The following is a 25,790-nucleotide window of genomic DNA, read 5'->3' as shown; positions in this document are numbered from 1 at the left end:
TCCGAAGTAGCTTTGACTCCTCAAATTATTGTAAGCCTTTCGAAACACAAAAGAAAAGCGAAAGCGTGTCGTGAAACGCTGGGGTTCTGTTACTGGATGAGCCCACCGATGAAAACCACAGCTGCTGGCTCTACTGTTCGCAATGACCGTCAGCCGCAACAACCTGAATTGAATTTTTGAATTGAATTGAAGCTTTATTTCACATTGTAGCAAGTACAATGTGGGAGGCCCAGTGCAAAAAACTGCAAGCAGCAGCTGGCCCTGTGAACTCGATGTCAATTCTAATGCCAACGATGAAATGTCGAGCGCTGTCCGATAACAAGACTGTCTGAGAGCGTGCCTTGGTCAGGTTACACTCGCGGGTGCTGAACAGAATCCTGTTCGCGGAACCTCAGGAAAAGGTTCGCCGAATCCCTGGGTTCCGCGGAACACCGGCTCAGAAACACTGATTTAGAGGGTCAGTTTTGATCAACTGTTATTTTATTTTATTAAGTTTCGATAAACTGTTAACTGATACATAATAGTTTCATATAGCTAATGGTGAAATATTCAAGCACTGTACTTCCAAGCTCCATGGAACACCTCTCCTACGACGTTCAAACGTCTTGCAGTTTTCGCCTACAAGTTTGTCCTAAGCTCCTCCAGGACGTCTAGGCTTGACTAGATCCTCTTCTTTGCCGCATAAGCCATTAATGCAAACCTGGACACAACACAAAATTCAAGTTCCGGGTTATCTTTTCTGGGATCAATGAGGATGAACTAAAATCTGGGTCGGCATAGCATACCCAAGCAGCACAATGTACTGAAAGTCGAGTGCAATATGGGTGGGAGAGTAGGTAGAAGGCCTTGAACAGACTCGTGAAACTAAAGAGCATTGATAAGACACATACCGTCCTCCCCTATTGCAAATGCATAGGGGAAGCTGGGGAATATTGCAAATATTCGATACAAATGCACTCTCCCATACTCATTAACAGGCAGGCAGAGGAACGTACTAAACGCCATGAGCGACGACATCCAGAATACTTTCTTGTACACAACCGGCGCTCAATGAAGACACCTTAGACGCCCGCTAACGCATACACTTAGTAATCAGTAGAGCGCGGATAAATATGCACTAAAACTCGTGAAATATGCATGTAAGTATGCACGAAAATGTGAATTGAATATAGGCGGCATTGTTCTTTGTTCTTAGTATGAAAACAATGCATCTAATACATACTTGAGAATAGAGCATTCTATAAAGGATGACACGGTAGAATAAAGCTGCCTTGTTCCAGTACAACAAAAGAAGAAAGAATACCTACAACATGAAGTAGGAAGTATCCAAGTGAACGCTTCGATTTCGGCAATGCCCCACAATGCAGAATAAAATCAGACGTCGCAGAAGAAAGCGACGAAAGCGAAGTGCACGTGCAGCGAACACAATCCGCCGCTGTAAGGAACGATCTCGAATCTTTCTGGGTATGGTGTTCTAGGCACTGTTTTGATTCTGAATCTTCGCATCTCGTGCCGTGCAGCATCCCGGCTCATAGCTGAAGGCCCCACCCCTCCGATATATAGAAACATTAAATAAAGAGGACCAAGTGCTTGACTGAAAGCAGGAAAACCTTACAGGAAAGAAAAAGGGCCGCGCTCTGGCACGCGACCATCCGAGAATACAGCAAAAGATGCACCTGCATGCATTTCGAATCTAAATATGTCACACTGTGCAAAACTTGCATTTCTATGCACCATATGACCTTTCTAACCTGCCCCAAATCAAGACCAAACGGTATGAAGGTCTGCGCTCTAATAATCAGGTAAGCAAACAATCACCGCTGGACGCTGCCTAGAGATAGTCTTACTTTACCCGGACACGAATAACATCGGAATACGAGTCCCAGTTCTGATCTGTGCAACGCAGTAAACGTGAATTTCCGTACGAGTGGCCGCGTGCCCACTTATACTCAGTGGTTGCAATTCGAAAGATTTGTTTGATAAGGAACATGCCATCCCCTGTACACTTGGACTGTCGTGACACTATGTTTCTTCGGAGGAGAGAGTTTCTTTGCAGTCGACTTCATCCAGTGTGAGCTTGATCGCTGAAGGGGTTGCGACACGTTCTTCCAAGATATACGGTGCAAATGTAAACTACGACTGTCAGCATACTCACTACGTAGCACACGATGGTTTGCTTTCTCCAGTGCAAGACGGAATGGACGCCGGTCGACGGTGTCGCCCACAAAGGGACTATACCAATACCGCCAATACTGCCTCCGAGGGGAGGGCGCGCTCAACCGCGCCCCACGCCATCTGTCCCTCGAATCCATTCTCTCTATGGTTCAAGGCGGTCTCCCCTCGGAAACGGTGGTGGTATAGTTGCTTTCTTCAAGACACCGCCATTAGGGCATCGCACCACTACGAGCTGGACATCAGTCTGTCGAATGGGAGTTTGGTCATTGGGACAATCCATGGTGTGTGCATGGAGCTGTACCTTTGAATGGTGAAGCGAATATTTCGCGATAAAACATTTTCATGAGCTACTGGATCGTCATTTTGTAACTGTATATGCTCTCGTCGCTGCCCACTGTTTTCCAAGAGCAGCATTCAGGGGCACCCCCTCTGAAACCCGGCTTGACCTGATAGCAGAGGACTACACAAGGAAGCTATGTTGTCAGGGTGGTGCCTGAGTACGTGAGGAGGTATAGATTTGGGCAAGGAGAGGAGGACATATCTGAGGCGAACAATTCCCTTTTCGCGCCTCGACATTGATAACAACACCGATAACTCGCCCGGGAGCTTCCGCGTAAGATAAAGAATAAGGTGTGGTGTATAACTGTGGGAACCAGCATGAGGCTTTCCAGATATCGGGAGATTGCCGGATGAAATTGGCAGGTTTGCGCCTGTGATGGCTTTCTGGACAACAAATTGACTAAATGCGAGTTCTAAGGGTGCAGCAAGGACAACAGCTGCGGTCCGCAGACCATATACAGACTACGTAATTTGATGATGATACCGTCTGTATCAAGTTGGTATCAAGACTTATTACGAGCTAAAATAGAGAAAACGAACAATTTTGCGCCAGTGAGAGCCACTTGGGCGACAATTTGGCAAAATGTCTGAAGTCGATTGGGCTGGTTGGTGGAAATCCACAAGCGACCAACCAACAGACACGAAACCACAGCAGGAACATCAGTGGCGAAACGAAAATAACATGAAAATTAGCTTTTTTCTGGGGGTTCATTTTGAAATGCGTTCAGTGTTGTGTTATCGCATTTCTGAATGATAATGCACGTCTGCCGCCTTCCGCCTGGAAAGGAAACATTTCCGCGAAGTGATCCAGCGGGTGAAAGTATTTCTACCGAGGCGACATTCGTCTCTTACAACTACAAATGTAGGGTGTATCGGATGCACCGTACGGATCGTGGTGCATTCGTTTTTTTTAATTGCGTTTAGCGCCGCGAAGTAACTGCGGCTATGAGCGGCGTACAGCCATCGATAGATGTCTGTTGTATTCAGTAGTATAGCTATGCGTGGAAAATGTAAGATGCTTCAAAAATAAATTGCATAGCAATCAGTGAGTTTAGATCAGCTTTAAACGAAACAATAACGCTGTTTGATGGTGCGACCCGTTCCTTCAATCCCTGCCTATACCTTTCAACTTGATCTCCAATGTTTATTGTAGATTTCCAATAACCAGTTGTATGGATCCATGGTATGAAGACTGGCATAGGATTGAGTATAGCCTGTATAGGGGAGTAGAAACTGGGACAGGGTAGAATATCGCCGGTGGCGAATAGACACCCCAACATCAAAAATGAAGTTACATAACAATAAACAAAGTTACAATAAACTAACAGATTTGGAGATAACGCTAAACATGTGCTACGCGCCCTCGAGTACATTATTTATCCCTCGCTTAGGATGAAGCAATTCTTAGATCAGGGCAATCTGGGCTCCCACACACGGGGGCCGCATGTGCATGGCTTGCAGTCAGCTATTGTGCCCCGAGGGCTCTTGACCACTTAATAGAATAAAACTGCCCCCCCCCCCCCAATAACAAAGAATACGGAATGAAACCAGGTTTTCAGGCATTGTTTTTACCCTTGCTCGATGTAGTGCTGCTCCTTCTACGTTAGGAAGTACATTCACATTCGAACAGTTCTTGTGACTCATGAACAAGTAACTCGACTAAGAACTACTCGATCTGGTTTGAACGCGCATTTTGAGAAACTACAGTGTAAGTAATATGATAATTGAGAAGTAATAGTGGAGACAAGTGCATAGAATGACATCATCTTAATCATTACACTAAGTTTATGGGCTTGCAGCAGTAGCAGCATCCTCTCCGGATATCATGCGCGAAAAACTATATGGAGCATAGAGAGGCGCAGAGATAAAAAGGAAAAAAAAATAGATGGTGTAGTTATGTACGAGGGTGATTGTGTGAAAATTTTTAATTATTTCTCTTTCCCTGATTTTTTTTTCTTTTTCACGTTGAAAATGCAAGCAAAATAAACAATACAGTGTGTAAACAGACAGTTTCAATGCTCCTGAACGTTGGGATAATCATTTGTGAAGAACTATGTACAAAGAACTTGAAACGCCTTTCAAATTTTCAGTGTCTCATTTGGAAAAGAAGCTCATTTGTTTCTGGTGGTGTGTCAAGTGAAGTTTTTCACTGACGAAGTGTATATGCGAATGCCTAATGACTATACCGCTCAGCTGTTTACGCTAAGGTACTTTGCTACAATTGGGGTCCTTTCCAGAGGTTTCATTACCCCCATCCTCCAGGGAGGTGTACACTCCCCCTGAATTTTTCCAACCACCGCCCTGTAATTCATCAGATTTCCTGATACAGCTTGGCCACCAATGCATATACCAATAGCACAGAAAGGTGCAGAGAAAAAAAAAAGGAAGAAAAGCGAGTTGGAGCTGTTATGTACTACACTCCTAAAACTGAACTTCACCGCATAGCATGCTCCTAGCCAACCATCATCTCGAATGATATCGTTATCTGCCCAGATTTGTTGAAAACGGGAGGCGTACGCCTTTTCTGCGACACTTATGCTGTTCATAATTGTCACAGAAAAGGCGTACGCCTCCCGTTTTCAACAAATCAGGGCAGATAACGATATCATTCGAGATAATGGTTGGCTAGGACCGTGCTATGCGGTGAAGTTCATTTTTAAGAGTGTAGGGTCCATAAACATATACCCCCTATATGGTTCGCTCCACTCGAAATCACGCAAACATCTTATCACGCCGGGTACAGCATCTTGGGTTCTATGCGTATTGATGATAGTGCCAGCCGCAACAGCAATGACAAGGAAGAAATTGTCGTTGCTCTTCTGTGCTGATACGAGTTGCACAACGGACTAAAAGCTGATACCTGCCATTTTAATTTAGCGTGAGAGAGCCACGAAGATATGGCAAGGAAAAAAACTTGCCAAGATACGGGGCACAAAAGTGAACTTGCACGGCAAATCGCCGGTAGTCCGAGCATTTACACGGCAGCAGACACCTACGGGCACTGGTGCTAAAGTCTGAGGAAAAGACATCATAGATGAAGATACATATCCGTTACGAAGCCGTTTGAATTTCACTGTTCATGGTAATCAACCAATTTTTCTCAAAGTGCAGCACGCATAGAGAAGTCCATGATTCGCTTACACGTCTACCTGCAAAAAATGACCCACAGTCTCCTTCTGAAACATTGCATCACTTGCCAACTTCTTTGAGAAAAGTAAAAAGTAACCTTTCTGGCAACCCCGATGATGGCAGGGGCATCCAAGGAATACACCACAAAGAGTCACTGGTGTATTCTGCATAGCGAAGCAATGTCAACGACTTATACTAGGCTCTTGTACTGGGAACAGTGCTGACCGCAAAATTTGAAAAAGGTGCCGGCAGAACGCTTTAAAATGGGCGAAACCCTTTGTATCATGGTGTCAAAGGCATACTCGACACGGCTTATGCTATTGCCCTACCCGCTGGGATTGTAACGGAGGCGACAGCAAAATCCGTAAAAGACCGCAGCAGAGCCCTTTAGAACGGGCGAAACCTTTTTAATCATGGTTCCAAACAGATATTATCAACAGCTTATGATGCTCTTCTACTGGGATTGCAACAGAAACGACCACAAAATTCGGAAAAGGCAGCAGCAGAGTCATTTTAAAACGGGCGACACTCCCTGTATCATGGAGCGAAAAAAAGAGTTATCAGTGGCTTGTGCAATGCCATTCTGCGGGAGTTATAACACATGCGATCGCCAAATTCGGAAAACGTGGCAGCAGAGCCCTCTTAAACGAACAAAACCCCTTGTGTCATGCTGCCAAAGACATATCAACAACTTATACTATGTCATTCTACCGAGATCATAACACAGGCGACCGCAAATATCGGAAAAAGATGCAGACTAGCCCTTCAAAACGGGCGAGACCCCTTGTATCATGCTGCCAATGACATGTCATCAATGGCCTGTGCTATGCCAGAGCTGTGCTATTGTAACAGAGGCTACCGCAAAATAGCCGCAGCAGAGCCCTTTAAAACGGTCGATGCCCCTTGTATCATAGTTCCAAAGTCACATACGTATTCGCAACGGCTTATGCTATTGCCATTCTACTGGAATTACTATAACGGATACGGCCGCCAACTCCATAAAAGGCTACAGCAGAGACCTTTAAAACGGACAAAAACCCCTTTAATCGTGGTGGCAGACATTTTACACACATATAAAGACGCGACGGCTTATGTTATGCCCCTCTCCTGTGATTGCATCGGAAACCACCGCAAAATTTGGAAAAGGCGGCAGCAGCACCCTTTACAATGGCTCAACTGATTTGTATCATGGTGCCAAAAAGATACTATGAACGGCTTGTGCTGGGATTGTAACAGAGGCTACGGCAACGTTCGGCAGCAGATCGAGCTCTTTAAAACGTGCGAAGCCCCTTTAATCGTGGTGCCAGGGTGTACCTGTTTCCCCTGTACATGGAGAGGTCGCATTAGAAGAAACTGCTTCCAAAAACCACACTCGCGAAGGCAGAAAAAAGAAAGTAATAAAATGCTATCAAATTTGGGGCTTCATATCAGCTCAATAAAAAATTTCTTAAGCTGGTTTTACAGAATGTGTACATGAAATCCAGATTTCGGAGTTTGAGCCCCGTACCATTTTCCCCTTTTGCACCCTGAGAGGTCGCGTTTTACAAAATCGCTTCGAAACCGGCACTCGAAATGGCCAAATAGCAAATTTCGTCACCTTCGGGGCTTAATATCATTTGATATAACAATAATATTAAAAATGTCCTAAGCGGATTTTGTAATGTGTGTATGTGAAAGTCAGATTACGGGGTTTGAACCCCGTATTTTGCTCCCCTGTTGCAACCTGAGAGGTCGCGTTTGACAAAATCGCTTCCAAACCGGCACTCGAAATGGCCAAATGGGCAATTTCGTAAACTTCGGAGATTGATATCATTTGATATAAAATAATATTAAAGATGCCCTAAGCTGATTATGAACTATGTATATGTAAAAGTAGGATCACGGTGTTTGAACTCCGTATCTTGCTCCCCTGTTGCACCATGAGAGACCACCTTTAATAAGATCGCTTCCAAACCGGCACTCGAAATGGCGAAATGGCCAATTTCTTCAACTTAGGGGATTAATATCATTGGATACAAAAATAATACAAATATTAAAGATGCCCTAAGCTGATTTTGAAATATGTATATGTCAAAGTAAGATCACGGGGTTAGAAGCCCGTATCTTCCCCTGTTGCACCATGAGATGATGCATTTGACGAAATCGCTTCCAAAACGGCCCTCGAAATGGCCAAATGGCGAGTTTCATCAAGTTAAGGGCTTAATATCATTTGATATAACGATTATAATAAAGATATCCTAAGCTGATTATGTAATATGCATATGTAAAAGTAAGATCACGGGGTTTGAACCCCGTATCTTGTTCTCCTGTTGCACCCTGAAAGATGACGGTTGACAAAATCACTTGCAAAACGGCACTAGAAATGGACGTTTTTATCAAGTTGTATAGTTTAATATAAAAGCGATATAAAATACAAAACGGTATCATTTGTATATTACTCACTCAGCATAAGTTGTCTATCCTATCAGCCCTTTCGAGTTCTGAAAAAAAATGACTGTTCGCCTTTCGAACTCCTTCAGACCGGCCGTCTCAGTCTCAGCCGACAGTCTCAGCGCATGCGTATTAAATACAGAAAACGACACCGAAGATTTTTGTTTAAGTTTGATTTGTACAAGCTTTCGCGTGGACGTCCACGCTTCCTCAGGTACCTCAGCGTGGGTCTCCAAATCTTCAGTGTCGGTCTCTGTATTTTGTTCATGTGATCTACAGGACTTGACTCCCCTCTTCGTATACGCGCATGCGTACTACGATAATACTGGGACTTAGTCCGTCTAGCGCCTTGGCATAATCATCTGGCATTTCTGTTGTTGTGGGAGAAATGCGCGCGAGATCATAACAAATGGTTTCCAATTACTTTTGCTGGTGGTGAAGCTGCTGAATGAGCTCGCCGTTAGCGACCACACAGAGGTGCGCAATGTCACATCTAACACGCTGGGGAAATGTATGTCGCGGAGCCGACTTCTAAGGGAACTGTGCCGACATATGTCTAGCAGCGTCTGAGGAAAACTCAGAAAATTTCAGAGACTGTTACGTCGCGTTCGGATGTGCTCTCAGCCAATAGCTATGGTCAGCTGGACAGTAAGATCCACAGCAAACAGTGGTAGAAAAATGATGATAATGGCACCGCGGCAAGCGGATGCTAAAATGCGTTGACGAAGTTTTTTTTTTTTCGTTTAAAAGTAAATACGCCACCGAATTTGTAATATATTATAGGAGATAATCTCTTCGTGAAATAGTGCGATTTTTCCACATCCTAGGCGGCTTCAGGTACGTTAGAACAACCAGAAATGACAACGAATCTGTTACGAAGCAGCAACTGTGAGTGTTAAGTTCGTAGAACTTCGCAGAACAGCAGAACACGAAATTCGTCCAATGGGTGATAATGGTACCTTACAGACGGTATGCAAGTGTGCTGACGAATTTTTTCTCTCGCGTATGAACAAATCCATCTACAGATTTTCGAAATCGTAAAGGAGAGGGTCTCTTTTCAAAGGAGGGACACAAAGGTATCACTTTTTATTTCCTAGACGACCTCACGAGCTGCAACCGCTGTATGGTAAGGAAAAAAAATATTTTTTTCTCGTCTAAGGAAAAATACACCTGTACATTTTCAATATGTTATAGGAGAGGGTCTGTCCTCCAAATGGCACGACTTTCTTCACTTCCCAGACGACCTCAGGTATGTGAAAATGCCATCTAAAATGTGAAAGATGAAAGAAAAAGAAAAAGAGAAATCTTTCATCGTTGATTTCTTAGGCAATTTGAGGCTTTGTTTGTATCTGTCCCTTCTATGTTGTTCCAGCCTCAGAACATCAGTTTATCTCTTATCTAAAATGTGTCATTTTTGACGAATGATCGATATTCTCGATTGCTTAGTTAAGCAATGAACACAGGTCAGCTCCGAATTTTTACGTAAAGCGAACCTCCATACAGTAGTTTATGAGTATAAATAATATCGGGCTCCTGAGAGAAGGCTAACCTGTAAAAAAAATATCGTAAAGCTGGCCCAAAACGCGCTCCGTTCTTGAGCCCTTATGACGTCACCGGATTTCTTCTCGTTCCATATGCTCTTTGGGAAGCTAGATGGCCCCTTCCCGTCTAACAGCAGACAAAGAAAGCGCAGACATCCTGTTTGTGTGTGTCAGAGGGGCACACGTAACGGACAACGCTTTTTCATGTTTGGGCAAAGTTCGATGCACCCCCAGTGCTCAAAAAAACAAAATCTTGAGAAAAAAATCTATGTCCTACATACATACCCCTAAGGAAAGCACACATTTTTGTTTTTCAGCGAAATCTAAGGGGGTCGAGCTACACCTCTGGCTTGTTTTGGCTGGAATGGCCCTGCTACTTAAAGATTGCACGGCCACTTGTGGCGCTATTTGTTCAAATTTATATTGTGTAGCATTTCTGGTTCCATCCTTAGTCGTTGCAACGACAGGCGTGACACAATGTTAATATATATGCAGAGAAGGACCTGCAGATGAAGCGAGACAACTTTTAGTGACGATGAATTCACTTATAATGTCACATCAAACACATACAAAAAGAAGAAAAGATCCCCGCGCGGTATTGCTGTTGTGTTGTGAGGACCATCGGCGCCTAAGAAAGCTGCTCCCGCCACCCCGCGAGTGCTCCATTTGGCTGCATGGAACGTGTTTGGAGATCCGCGCAAAACAGCTGCAGCACAAAGCGGTTCTCGACAAGCGACAACAAACGCTTTGCGTCCGCCTATTCGAGTCTCCTCCGAGTCGACGCCGCCTCAAAAAAAAAAGAAAAAAAAGAAAAACTTATGTGTGAGTTTACCTTACGACCCGCAGCAGAAACTACGGCAGTAATATCAGTAACAGCCCAACAATTCGACAAGTGCTTGTACTTTTGGGGACACGGTTAGCTAAAATCGCCTGTCAGTGCCTCGTCCTCCCATATTACCTTTGTTGAGCTTGAAAGTGTTTTGCCAATAGTGTATTTAAAGGAGGACTATGTGCTGCACGTGTTTATTACTCGAAACAAATAGTCTTGCAACACCTGGAGATTTGAGGTACGATAAACCACGGAGTGCTGATTTTAGACAGCCGTGTGCCCTACAGTCACTTGACAGTGCCGTGCGTTCTCAAGGTGCGAACCTCACGGATATAGTGTGCCATCTATCACTAATTATGATCGGTGATTCAATGTCATATCCACAAGAAGACATTGGCGGCATATGGGCACCGTGCACTAACTGGAGGGCGCTGCGCTCGTTTGATCGACAGCGACACTCGTGGCGATTTCGTGCGTAACTGTCTGGTACTGACGCCCTATCGGCGCCTTCCCGTATGTAGCTTTGGAGCGTACGGGTGGTCTCCCGAATCTTATATGTCGGCTATAGGGCTTTGGCCTCACTAACCCGTGAGACTGCTTGTGTGGAAGTGGTTTGTAGAAAGGGCATCTGCTCTGCAATACGAAACACGTAAAATGTATGCGAGGGAAAAGCTTTTTGGATGTAGAACATTGTTTGTAGCACATACAAGCGTGTAGTATTTACGTGAAGTGAAGTGCATATTTATTTGGAAGGGACTACCAATTATCGACGACAAATTGGGGGTCAGCTGCGTCCAGCACCTGCACTATGAGGATGGAAATCTCGCACTGAAGAATTCACATGAATAATACGGTCAACAACAAATTGGAATATATATCATGAAGATTGCGGAAAAAATCTTTTTCGTTTCTTTCTCATGCATAATCCGTTAACGTAATGATGCACTCTGAAGTTTGCTTAGTCAACTTGTTCCCTATCTTGCTTCATTCTACACATATCTCACACAGAGGTTGCTCAAGGCGGGAAGCGCCCTTTTAGCCCTTTGTGGCTCCATTTGACACACGGTCATAATATTAAAAATGAGTCACTCAATCAAGATTGTTTCAGAATGAAAATAATGTATTTTTATGTTTGAAAACTGATATGTAATGGTAATAATAACCTTTTATTAGTGCCAAAGAACGGCTATAGCGGCCTTCGCATAGGCGTATATAGTGTAGCGCCACCGCCATCTAACGATAGTCACGATCCTCGAGGAATGCTTTTTCTCTCTCGAGCTGTCTGTTCCTTTCGGGCAGTGCCGAAGTGGCACCGCGCAGTAAACACTGTTTTCCCCTTCTGTCGGAGTCTAGTGTGGACTCGTTTACTCAGGCTTCCACATCTCTGGTGACCCGGACTCAGGCCTTTAGACGCCAGGTCTTCGACGCGTTCCACTGCCTCGTCCACCCCGGTATACGCGCCACGCAGCGTCTTATCTCCACCCGTTTCCTGTGGCCCAGCATGCAGAAGGACGTACGTCACTGGACCCGCACGTGTCTTGCATGCCAACGAGCCAAAGTGCACCGTCACACGTCGTCGCCCTCCGCTGCCTTCCCCGTACCCGAAGCCCGTTTCCGGTACATACACATCGACCTCGTCGGTCCCCTTCCACCTCCTTCGGGTAACACCTTCCTTCTAACATGTGTTGACCGGTTTTCCCGATGGCCAGAAGCCTACCCCATTCCCGACATTACCGCCGCTACTGTCTGTGGTGCATTTCTCACCACATGGGTATCCCGGTTCGGTGCGCCAGCCACTATCACCACTGACCGCGGTCGCCAATTTACTTCCCGCCTTTTCGCCGCGGTATGCAGATTCCTGGGAGCCCAGCACTGTCTCACCACTGCATATCATCCCTGCTCTAACGGGCTCGTAGAGAGGCTCCATAGACAGCTCAAGGCAGCCCTGAAGACCTCGGAGTTTCCGAAACGTTGGTCCGAGCACTTGCCCCTGGTTCTGCTTGGTATCCGCAGCGCCATCAAAGACTGCGGTGTTTCCGCAGCAGATTTGCTGTACGGCGGCCCCCTTCGCCTCCCCGGTGAATTCTTTGCTCCCGGCGCAACTCAGCCCCTGCCCGACCCGCAAGATTTTGCCACCCGGCTCTCTTCATTCTGTGCCACCCTGCGGGCGCCGTCTTACGGACCCTCATCCGATCGTCGCGTCTTTGTGCACCCCGACCTGGCAACCACGACACATGTCTTCGTACGCCACGACGGCCATCGGCAGCCCCTGCAGAACCCATACGACGGTCCCTGCCTCGTCCAAAGTCGCCGTCCGAAATCCTTCACCCTCCTCATCAACGGGCGCTCCGAGGTGGTTTCAACGGATCGCGTTAAGCCCGCGCGGCTTCCAAAAGCCAGTCTCTGCCGACACGCCGCAAAATTAGGGTCCCAGTGAAAGGGATAAATACTGTCTGGTACATAGCAGACCTTATTTTAAGCCAAGCCCACTATATTCATTGGTCATTCATTGGTGTATTTCGCAGTTGTTTCACGCAAGGTGCTGTGCTATAAGTCCGCAGCGTGATGCTCAACTGGTCACTGACAAATACAGGGTGTCCCAGAAAACGTGTCATTGAATTATATAATTCAAGTTTTTTTTTTTATAATACCGGGTGTTTCACGAAAATCCCCTGACTGAATAAGCCGTGAACATTTGGCGCCATCGAAGAAATTTCTTTTTGGTAAAGATCCTTGGGGGACATCGGGATATGGGACATGTGAGAAAGCGTGCTCTTATCATGAATGATGACGAATGCGCCGCGAGCGCTGTGAAGTAGTGGGTACACTCTTAACAATTAATTACACTACATAGCACGCTCCTAGCCAACCATTATAGCGAATGACAACGTTCTCGCCCAATTTGTTGAAAACGGGAGGCGGAGCCTGTGGAGAAGGAGAAGGAACACAAAAGCGTCTCCTGCGGTCTTGCGGCTGTTCCTTATTTTCCGTCATCCCCGTGTGTCAACTAAGCGGATGAACACGAAATTCATAGCCGGGTTGCTGATCCAAAGAGCGCATTGGCGCAGTGCTCCGCGCAAAAAATATGTAAACCGAAACCAATTAATTACTCGGAAATACCACTAAGTGTCGACGCGTTTTTTTTTTCCTTGCAATATGTTTTGCTGAAGGTCCTGATGCCTAAAACAGAGGTTCGGTAAGCGTGCGAAGTAAAATTTAAAGGTTAGGAAGTTTTTAATTAGTGAGCGTATTCAAATGAGCCGCTCACTACTGAGTTCATGTGCGATGTCTCGAGGATTTTTACCAAAAAGAAATCTCTTCGATGGCGCCACCTATTCACGAATTATTCAGCGGGGGACTTTGGTTTAACATCCTGTACAATAAAAAAAAACTACCCCCACCTGGAATCATGCGGTCAACGGCATATGTTCTTACCAGGTTTTCGCCACCTCCTGATGTGTGTGTCGTGTAACGTAAGTTTAATTATGTAAATTTTTGCGAACTGTAGTAGGAAATTTGCCAAGTAAATATCACCTTTTTACCCCAACAATGTGAAGAGCGTGCCCATAATTTACTCAAATTAATGATAATTAACAGGGATATTCAGGAGCTATCCCGTCAGAAAAAATAGCCGGACATCATGCTGTACGGGACTAGCGGGGGACGAGTTTTTCAGGGCAATCGTTGTCAGTCCGACGAAATGAGGTTGGGAACCCAGCCCACCACAACATCGATGAAAGAGTCACAGTCAAGGCTTATCGCGTCCGGCTTTCGCTGGGAACAGTTTCCCTCTCCCAATTTCATTTTTTCATTTTTACATTTTTAACTATCACTCTGTGGGCTGAGTTTCGAACCTCCTTTCGTTGGACTGGCGATTGCGCTCAAAAAGTCATCGCGCGTTATGGTTCGGTGCTCTGAAAAGCATGATGTTCGGGTATTTTTTTCCGATGGGATAGCTGGTGAATATCACCGTCAATTATCATGAATCTGAGTAAATTCGGCAGGCTCTTCATGTTGGTGGGGTAAAAAGGGACCTTTACTTGGCAAAGTTCCGAGTTCAGTTCGCAAATATTTACATAATTAATTTTACGATACATGACATTCACAGCAGGAGGTGGCAAAAATCTAATAAGAACAATTGCTGACCGCATGATTCTAGGTGGCGTAGTTTTTATTATAATTCAATGACCTCTGGGACACCCTGTATACCAAATGCACGAAATTTGTTAGAAACAACGGATTGAGTAGGGAGTTGGACGGACTGCCGTGAAAGCGCTCTCTCAAATACGTGACCGGCGGGTCGATACAGCGAGAAGGACGAAAACTTCACGGCAAGTTGCCTCTCTTTCACATTAACTTGGTTGTCGTGGCAAATTACCACATAGAATGACTTCACTCTTTCTCTAGAACATGAGTCCCCAATTCATTTTATCTTCTTCTTTGACTTTTTATGCAGGTAACTTCAAATAAATCGCTCTTTTCGAACGGAAAAACTAGCACAGCACTGCTAGACGCTGCTGGTACCAGGGCATTACGCCGCGTTTCCCCTCGAGGTGCCGCTGTAGTCGACAGAAAACTCTAGCGCACGGTGCCCATACGGTGAATTCCGCTGACATTTTGCATACGCAGTACTGGCATGACGCTGCTTGGTCCTCTTTCCATGATAATTTGATGATTTCGTTCGTATCTGTTTTACACCACCTTCCCCTCCGTTATTCGGAAATGACACCTGTCGCAACTTATCTCGCGAGCTTTCCCAGTCAGAAAAAAAGGGACTTGAACAATGAACCCTTGGAGTTGAACGGCAATCCAGAAGATGAGGGTTCCAGTCCTAAAGCTGGCTAACCTTTTCAGTGACTTTCATCTGTCATCAAAAGGCACATGTTAATATGCAAATTTCTACGGAATTCTACTTGCTTTCTCATATAAAAGATGTCTATACAATACAAAGTAAAAAGCAACGCCAAAGTCCAATTAACTGTGATCACACTGAGGAAAGGTAAAACGGGTAGGAACACTTTATTACAATTAAGATGAACAAGGTTTTCGCGCAGAGCCTGCACTTCATCAAGTTAAAGAGTAGCCATACAACATGCCGTATATATACCAGTAGAAAGGGAGGGAGAAAGGGAAATACAAAAGCAAAAACACAATCGAAGACACTTAGCTAGCTGAGGGAGCTGAAAAAACAATAAGTAAAACAAGTAAACAGCGAAGCAGACCGGACAAGACCAAAAACTACAGCCCTGGGGAGCTATTCTCGTCAAAGTAAGCTACCTGCTTACTTTCTTTGCAAGGAGGTTATTGGTCGCCGAATAAAGAAGGCGTGAATAATGGGAATGTCATTGGGAATGGTTTTCATGCGCCATTAGCCAATAGTCGAGCATTTGATCGTCCAGCCTTGCTGCTGTGTGTGTGTTTTCACGATACGATCATCATGATACCGCCCTTAGATTGTCTCCCCGGAAACGGAAGACTACAACTTGAAAGAGAAGGTTGGAGGAATGCGGAGAAAAGTGGTCATGACAAGTTCACTTGCTTGATAGTAATATCTAAAAAACTTCCACGGGGTAAAAATAGGAAAACAATCCCCAAGCAGCACAATGTACTGAAAGTCGAGTGCAATAGGGGTGGACGGGTAGGTGGAAGGCCTTGAACAGGCCCGTGCAACTAAAGAACATTGATAAGACACATACCGTCCACCCCTATTGCACTCGACTTTCAGTACGTTGTGCTGCTTGGGTCGTGTGTAGCGATCGCGTTGTGAGCGAGATAGCGAACAAGTAAACAGTGAGGTCGCGCTCGTGCATGCCCAAGATTTTGAACCCGCGGAGTGGCGCGAAAAGATTACTATCCCCCTACAGTTTCTTATGTCATTTCTTGTTTACGCGCAACGCCTCTGCGCCGCCATTTGTTATTAAGTGACACTGATTGCGTTGTCTTCGCCTTGCATTCGTATCTTTCATTGTCCACAACCCCGACAACGCCCCCCCCCCCCCCCCCTCATGTAATGAGTCGTGTGAGAAAGTAGCACGAAACGACCACTACATTATTCTTAATTCTGTCTGTGTAAGGGACAGACTTTTACTAGTTTAATAATAGACGTCATCGCTTCAATCGTCGATATGACGAACGACTCTGTATCGGAGAGCGGTGCATTGTGGTGAAGCACGAACCACGGCAATGAGCATCGTCCGATCATTCTTCCAACGATGATGATGATGATGATTGGGAGTTTAATGGCGCATTGACAACAAAGATCATAATGCGCCATAAACTGAGGTATGATTGAGACATTGGTGATGTTATGATTATTTAAGAGTAAACACGATGACTAATAAAAGATGAGTGTATACGTGTAAGACTACAGAAGGCTAATAACGCCAACGTCTCTCAGGAAATCAAAGACGCTTGTAAAAGGGACGAGAGCCTCGTCACCAAGCAATAGGGCTGGGTGAAGAGGTAAGAAGTATTTATAAAATACATTGAAGTGATGTTTGCGATGGATTTCATGATGTGTGCATGCGATGAGTATGTGTACAACAGACAGGAGCTGACCACAGTGCGCACACTGAGGTGGCTCCTCTCCCCGAAGTAAGAACCCGTGTGTAAGGTACGTATGGCCTATACGTAACCTTGCTCGTAAAGTACACAACAGGCGGTTTTCCAGCCGGTCTCCTGTATCCTGAATTTGAGGTTTAATTAAGTGGAGCTTGTTATTTGTTTGTGTGTTCCAAAATGATTGCCACATTCTGTGCAGTGATTTCTTGAGTGTCAATCTCATGTCTTGTACGGACATATCAAAAGGTGTGATGTTATTTTGGAGAGCAGCTGCAGCTGCTTGATCTGCCAACTCATTTCCTTTGATGCCTACATGGCTGGGCACCCAGCATAGGATGAGAGAGTAGCCCTTTGTTTTTATCGAACTGGCTAAGGATCTTGCTCGCTGCACAAGAAAGTTTTTTGTTATGTGCTGATTACAGATTGCATTAATGGAGCTCAAGGAGTCTGTATATACAACCGAAGACTTTATGGAATTTTGAAGGATGTAGTTGAGCGCCAAGATGATGGCGTAAACCTCGGCAGTGAAAATCGATGCAGAGGTTTTTATACGATGAGACCTTGTGTGCGTGCCACAAATCATGGCACAACTCACACCTGCACTAGACTTCGACCCGTCTGTGTAAATCTCAGTATGGTTATCAAAACTGTCTTTCAAGTGTGCAAACTCTTCTTGGAGTACTGATGAAGCAGTGTCTTGTTTCTTGTATTTTGCCAAGGAAGTGTCATATCTTGGAGGTGGTTCCCAGGGTGGGATCTTCCTGCTACACTCTACAACTTGTAGGTCACAGGATGAGAAACCATGACAATCAAACTCTGATGCAATTCGTAAAGAGAATGGAGGGACAACAGAGGGCTTGTTAATAAACAGCTGTTTAAAACGTGCGTGCTTGACGCAAGTTGAGGCAGGATTTTGGGGTAGGCTACGTATTCTAAGTGCGTACGACGTACCGAGGTAAGAACGCCGTCTTTGCAAGGAGCATTCCTTCGATTCAACATACAGACTCTGTACTGGGGACGTTCGGAAGGCGCCAAGCACAAGCCTGAGCCCCTGGTGATGGACAGGGTCCAGGGCTTTCAACACCGACTCGCGAGCAGAGCCGTAGACAAAGGACCCGTAATCAAGTTTCGAGCGAATACATGCAGTATACACTTGGTGCAGTGTTTCCTGGTCTGCACCCCAAGATCTGTGAGAAATGATTTTTAGAATGTTTAGTGACTTGACACACTTTATCTTTAGGTTTTGGACATGAGCCCTGAAGGTCAGCTTTGAATCAAAAGTGATGCCAAGAAATTTGGCTTCTGGTTGAACAAGGATATCTTGTCGGTTAAGCTGGAGTGTAGGTGGTGAAAACAGTCCTCTAATCCTAGAGAAATGGACACACACAGTTTTCTCAGCTGAAAATTTAAATCCATTTGATGAAGACCACTTGGCCATATTGTTGATGGCCACCTGCATCTGTCGTTCGCATATTGACAGGTTCGTGGAGCAACAAGATATTTGAATGTCATCCACGTACAAGGAGAAAGATATGGAGGGTGGGATGACATTGGTCACTGAGTTGATTTTCACAATAAATAAGACAACACTGAGAACGGATCCCTGCGGGACACCATTCTCTTGTACGAAGGGGCGGGATAGAGTGGTTCCCAGTCGCACTCTGAAGGATCTGTGCTGGAGGAAGTTTGAAATGCATTTAAGGAGTCTGCCCTTCACGCCAAAAGAGTAAAGATCCTGCAGAATACCGTGTCGCCACGCGGTGTCATACGCTTTCTCTAAATCAAAGAAAACGGATAAGCAATGTTGTCTTCTGACGAAGGCTTCACGGATAGTGGTTTCTAGCCGAACAAGGTGATCCATAGTGGAGCACCCCATTCGAAAACCACATTGAAATTCAGAAAGGCAGTTATTTTGTTCCAGATGATGAACCAGCCGGTTATTGACCATTCGCTCAAACGTCTTCCCAATACAACTCGTAAGGGCGATAGGTCTGTAACTGGCTGGATTGGATGCTTCCTTTTTTGGCTTGAGAAGGGGAATGACAGTCGCAGTCTTCCATAATAATGGTAGTGTTCCCTCTGCCCAAATGCGGTTAAAGAAAAGGAGCAACATTTTTTTAGAGTCATCAGACAGGTGGCACAGCATGGAATAGGTTACTCTGTCTGGGCCCGGGGCAGTGGCTTTAGCAGCGAATAGACATCGCTGAAGCTCCACCATCGTGAACGGCTGATTGTATACGTACTCATCGCCACCACTCATTGGAATTTTTCGTTTCTCAGCGTTTGTTTTTACTCTAAGAAATTCGGGACTGTAATGGGATGAATCAGAGATGCGTTCAAAATGTTGTCCGAGCGCATCCGCCTGTTCTTGTAGGCTTCCGCACACCTGCCCATTTACTTCTAAAAGAGGGATTGTATAACTGCGGTGTTCTCCTCTGATTTTGCCAAGTCTGTCCCACACCACTTTGGATGGGGTACTGTGAGATAGGGAAGACACGAAGTTGTGCCAAGATGACCGCTTTGCTTGTTTCCGCGTCCATCTGGCCTTGGCTCTCGCCTTTTTAAACAAAAGAAGATTTTGTGATGTGGGGTACCTCCGAAATGTACCCCACGCACGATTTTGAAGTTTACGAGTTTCCTTGCACTCGCTGTTCCACCATGGCTTCGGTCGTTTCGGTAGACGACCGGAAGTCTGGGGGATGGATTGTGTTGCTGCATCGAGGATGACGTTGGTAATTACATTGTTGGCCTCTTCAATCGTCATCCTCTCCACAGGGATTAACGACAGGTCACATTTTTTGGAGAAAGCATTCCAGTCGGCATGTTGGAACTTCCATCTAGGAGGGCATGCTGTTAGACTATTGACTGCACACATATATTTCAGGACCACTGGAAAGTGATCACTACCAAGTGGGCTTTCTTCCACGCTCCATTCTAAATCTTGATATAGAGATGGACTGCAAAGAGATAAATCTAAGACCGAGAAAGACTGACTTGAACAGTGGACGTACGTCGGTGCTCCTGTATTTAAAAGACAGATGGAGGTTGATAACAAGACCCTTTCCAACATTTTCCCTCGGCTGTCGCTTCTTGCACTGCCCCAAAGCAGATTGTGGGCATTAAAGTCGCCTAAGAGTATAAATGGAGTTGGAAGTTGGCTGATTAAGTGTTCTATATCCCTCTGTGCAAAACTTCCTGATGGTGGCAAATAGACCGAGCAGATGGTGACAATTCTGTCCAGACACATCTGCACGGCTACGGCTTCCAAATCTGTAACCAAGTGGACCTCTTTGGACGGAACAGTTCCTCGTGTGACGATAGCCACACCGCCAGATGCGCGAGTGGCGTCTATTCGATCTCTTCGAAATAGATTGTGTCTACGAATTGGATTTGGTGTGTGTGTGTTCAAATATGTTTCTTGGAGGCAGAAACATGCTGCATTGTACTTGTCGAAGAGATCGTTAATGTCGTCTAAGTTAGAAAGTAAACCACGGCAGTTCCACTGGAGAAAGTGGTTCATAACGGTCACACTAAAAAGGAGGAAAAGAAAGTGCAGCACTTGGTGAAACCGACTAGAAAAGACTTGTACCATTTAGGGGGGTTGGACCCTTCGCGGGGGTTGTTTCTGTTGTTCATTCCCTTTGAAACCCCTTCCTCGTCCTTTTTCTCGTTTTTCCTTCCCTTGTGAAGGAATGCTGGGAAGGCTCGACGATGACTTCTGCGACATGCAGTCGTCATCGTCGACCTCCATACTTTGGGTGCCTTTTTGGGAAGGGGCTTTTACGACCCCGTCCCAAACTGACGGTGTGCCATCGACCTTAGAGGAGGCCGTGGACACCTCTTCCTGACCAGTTGGCACGTTGGTCAGGGAGGAGGAACGCGACACTTGCGCATCCTCATGTTTTTTGGGGGGAGTGTGGAGTGGAGGCCCCAGAGTCTGGGTCCCCACGGATACACTGAGCGGTGCCACTCCCCTTTGCACCGACTCAGCGAAACTTTTTCCTTTTTTCCGGAAGTCCAACTGTGCTCTAGCTGCCTTGTAGCTCACATTTTGTTCTGTTTTTATTTTCAAGATTTCTTTTTCGTCCTGGAATTTTGGGCAACTTCTTGAGTAGGCCGGGTGATTGCCGTGGCAGTTAGAACAACAAAAACTGTTTCTGCAAGATTCTGGTGTGTGTTCCTTCCCATCGCCGGCACACTTTGGGCAGACTAGGTGCCCACGACACACTTGCGAATGGTGCCCAAAACGCTGGCACTTGAAACATCTGCGTGGGTTGGGTATGTAGTGGCGGACAGGGCAGTTTACATAGCCTGCTTTCAACTCGGAGGGAAGACTGTGCAGTTGGAATGAAAGAACAAGATGTCTGGTGGGGATCTCTTTGTTGTCCCTACGAATAACAATCCGCTTTGCGCTCACGACACCCTGATCTCTCAAACCCTCTTCGATCTCCGATTCGGAGCACAAAAGTAGCTCATCACAGGAGATTACCCCCTTTACTGTATTCAAAGTGCGGTGTGCTGTCACTGAGATCGGGATCTCACCAACCAGCCTCATCGACAACAAACCCGAACTCTGCTGACTGGTCTCAACCTCGATCTGGATTTCTCCACTTCTCAACTTTTTGGCCTTGTATGTTTTTCCAATCACGTGTTCAAGAGATTTAGCCACGATGAAGGGAGATACCTTATCAAGTGACTTTGTTTCATCATCAGACTTCATTATCAGGATTTTCGGGTACCATGGTTCTTTGTTTTTCTCAAAGAGATGCATGGCTTGAACCTCGTTGCGGCCCCTCTTTCGAGGCCGATCATGTCTTAAGGGAGGGAATTGATTGGAATCCATAAAAGATGGTTGTACATTCGGTGCAGATGGTGTGCCAGCCACCATCGACCCCAACAAGGGAACATGCTACGCATGCTAGCACTTGCCACTGCACGATACCCAAGTGCAGTTTCTAGGAGATAGAAAGAACTGCCCAAGGTTGACCCTAGCCGCCAAAGAAGGTGAAGGGAGAAATGGAGAGCGAGAAGGAGAGAAAAGGGAAGGTGATGAAAAGAGAGATGGCAACTAGCTGAATAATCCTGGCCGGGCCTTCCAGGACCACCCGACTATGGGAAGCAGGGGCCAAAGCGGTGTGTTGCTTTCCCGGAGGGGCCCCGAAGGGTCCTAAACAACCTCCGGGTCCACTCAACCGCCAGGATCCCCCTTTCCCCAGACACGGGAAAGCCACGCACAGCTATACGTGGGGGTCTCCCTCCTGCGGCGACCCAACCGTTGGTGCAGGAGGGGGCTACTGCGGCTGCTGCCGGGCGATGGGGGCGCCAAGTTCCCGACGCCGGGCATTCTTCCAACGAAATGCAAATATTTATGCACTATGCGCCATTTCCGCCGTCGTGGAAACGTATGTGGAGTCAAATAAAAGTCATAGTCCGAGGCATGTACGCCATTCTCATCGTTAACGCCGTCCCCGTTCAAAGTAATCACCCTCTTTTCGGTGCTTACTTTTCAGCGCAAAAAGTAGGATACTACGTCACTGCCTACGTCAAAATGACGTACCTCTTAACATGATCCCGTGAGCTAGGGAAAATCTAGGGACAGCGAGGGGACAACTTCAACGAGCAATGTTTTTCATAGAAGCACGGTATTGGGTGTGGCGCCACTTTTTGACTGTAAAAAAGACAGCGGCGGCGGCAGCCCGCCGTCAAACATGTCACGTCAAAACAGCCAGAGCTCCGTTCATGAGAAATATTCCATAGCAACTATAATATCAGGACGTCATAATTATTCCTGCACGTTTAAACCGATGTACTATTGTTTCTCCTTTTTTCCCATACAACCTATTTAAATCCGGTACACAGCCCCACTGTAGGTCTAAGCTGTGATGCTCTACACGCTGTGTATGCGCTGGGGATAAATGTCCCTAGAAATGGGCGGATCGTTCAGGCGGAGCTTGTCGCGGTGGCTCAGCCCAACAGCTCGTGACGTGTAAAGTAAGCAGGTAGCTTACTTTGACGAGAATAGCTCCCCAGGTTCATGTGTCACAGACACATAACAGGGGAAAGTTTACAGCGCGGACAGCCGAAAAACGCAAGACGACCCTTCCGATGCTCCCTGTAACCGGGAGTTTCGGGGAAGGCTCAAGGTCGCTCTGCGGTCCCCAGCCGACCGCGACTGTGGATGTAGCACTATGCAAGCATTATCTGATAGCAGAAATGGGTATGTTTTGTCAGTTGATGCTAGTTTGTTAGCATGTGTTTATTTTTGAAGTCATAGCTATTTTGCTATTCGAGCAGAAATGCGGGTATCTGTGGACTTAATGCTGAGTGTAGAAATTCCTGTCTGAGATGAATCTGCATTTCAATGCAATTTGTTTCTTTTCAGTAATATTATTGAAATTGCAGAGCCACTGTGAACAAAAAAGGGATGGTTGTGTGCCTGCTCATAGAAGCAACTTGCATATCGGAATGACATGTGATGAGAGCGAACTTTGCGCTCAGGTGCGGCAATGGCGTAGGCGGAGGGAGCATTATATAAAGCCAAGGGCAAGCTGCGACCTTGAACATGCAGAGCAGGTTATTTTTAGGCAATGACGACTCCCCGCACCTGTACATGTTCGTGCATGCAGCGAGGTTGCGCTATATAACTCGGGAGGATGTGTAAAGAGGCCGCAGTCCTCGCATCGCTTCGGGAGTGTGCGGAGCTCGCTTCAAAAGTAAGTATTTTTCATCCACGCTCTGTGGTGCACGTCTTCTTAGTGTTTCTTCTTTCTTTTCAGTGCCCAGATGCATGTACTGCTTTTTTTATCCTCATGATATCGAGGACGATGAGCCATTGGAAGAGAATTCACCATCTTCTCCAGACATTTTACAAGGCACATTGTGTGCACACGTCGAGCGATCACATCCCTCTGTGGACATTCCCTTCCTGCCTTTCTTTCAAACTGACAGCACATTTCGAGGTATCGTCGAAGCGTTCGTGCTATTGGCATCTGTTCACGACCAGAGAGTAGAGGATTTGCGACAATATTTAATAAATCACTGCCGCAATATGATTGCTATTTTGCAAGCGCAAATAATGCCCCTTAGGTTTTACATTTGTTCAGACACTCTAAGGATGAAAGAAAATCGAGGGGACATAATCGCGCACATGGATCATTTTATGGCGTTCGCTCGTGAAGTCCACAGTGACGGAGCTATCGCAAATACTTTGATGGACATGATTCAGGCTATGGGCACCCTTCCCTATGGGCACTGCTTCTGGGGCCAAACTTTTGTCATACCGTCGTGTTTGCTCAGTGGACCGCCCTATGCAATTTTGCCTTCTCCTGCAAGTTTGCTGCATTGAGATCTTCCGTCCGGCGCCTGCTCATCAGCCAAGTCCGAAAGAAGCGCCGCCTTCGTGCTTTGTAAACCCTACTTGTACGATTTTATCAAAGGGCCCTAAGTTTTGTTTAAACTTGACTCCCTCCCGTTTAGATGTAGCTGCTTGCATTTATAAGGTTTCGTCTGTCATAACTGATCCCTCCCTATCCTCGTCTTTCATTACTCAGGCAGTACACCACATTCCGCACACTCTGGGTTCCAACAACCGTCCCGTAAACCGTAATCGCTCTCCTGTTAAGTTAGTTCGTAATGATTTGTCTGAGGAGAACTTATGTCTGTTGCAAACTGATATGTGTGCAAAATTCGCTGTTCTACCTGAAAGTGTTTTTGCATCTAAGAGGTCGGCAGCTGTTGCAAACGTTTGGAACTGTATAACCATGCTTTAGACAAGATCAAGAAAACGATTTGTTCTATTATTCTTGACAATAATCTGACTGGCCTATGTAACTGTATACGCTCTGCTTCTCGTGGAACTTTCGCTGTAAAGTTCCTGCTCAAGAATCACAAGGTGGACATGCCGCTTAGAATCGTAATCAATGAGAATCAAACCTGGCAAAAAATTGTTTCGACCTTTTTGCAAAATGGGTTTTTCTCTATTTTTGTCCCTTGCGGTTTAACTTTGAAAAATTCTGAACAACTTATTTCGGATTTACAATTGTTTCATGGAAAGAAATGCTTTGCTTTTTCCTGAGACATCAAGGATCTATACTATTCAACACTAAGAGAATGTGTTGTTGATTAGAATACGCAGATTTCTCGAAGATAACTTGGTGCGCTTTCAATCGAAAGTTGATATATCTGTGACTGAATTTTTGCGCTTATTAGAAGTTTATCTGAGATCAACTGCCATAAGTATTGACGGGCATCTGTACACCCAAAAAACTGGTATCTGTATTGGTTCGAGCATCGTGCCTGTTCTTTCGGAGATTTACCTGATTGTAATTGACAGCGCTGTATTATCCTTTATATCCTCTCTGTCTTCAAATGATGTCATTGTAAAAAGGTTTGTAGATGATCTGGTTTTCATTTCCACCAATGAGAGTGTTATTGATCAATGTAAAAATGTAGTTGTGTCCGCGGCCCCAGAGCTTGTGTTCACCAGTGAGTTCCCCACTGTTGGCGTGCTTCAGTTTCTTGATATCAGGCTTTTGTTACAACCCGCTCTTTGTTGTTCTTACGGCAAATCTCAAGCTAAACGAACTTTGCCCGCTTCAAGTTGTCATTCTAAAACTGTAAAACGGGGTTTGGTCACAGGTATCCTATGAAATGCCGTAAAAAATCTTGTTGTCATCATATCATTCCCTCTGTGGAAAGTCAGCTTCTCCGTTTGAATGATGCTGGTTACTCCCATCACATGTTACTTGGTGCTGGTGTCACAGTGCTGGTGCTGGTGCTGGGGGTGG

At 45.7% G+C, this 25,790-nt stretch overlaps 1 protein-coding gene across 1 annotated transcript in view; it reads right to left on the bottom strand.

Annotated features, from left to right (window-relative positions):
* Window positions 1–575: 575 nt before the first annotated feature.
* LOC135385232 (venom metalloproteinase antarease TserMP_A-like) overlaps window positions 576–25,790 on the bottom strand; it is a 165,065-nt gene continuing 139,850 nt past the window's right edge. The window contains exon 16 of the mRNA XM_064614428.1: window positions 576–700. Coding sequence (XP_064470498.1) covers window positions 632–700 — 69 coding nt within the window. The 3' untranslated portion in view covers window positions 576–631. The remainder of the gene's footprint in view (window positions 701–25,790) is intronic.

Source organism: Ornithodoros turicata, chromosome 1 (genome assembly GCF_037126465.1).
Source record: "Ornithodoros turicata isolate Travis chromosome 1, ASM3712646v1, whole genome shotgun sequence".
Lineage (NCBI taxonomy): Eukaryota > Metazoa > Arthropoda > Arachnida > Ixodida > Argasidae > Ornithodoros > Ornithodoros turicata.
This window is presented reverse-complemented; position numbering and strand designations above follow the sequence as displayed.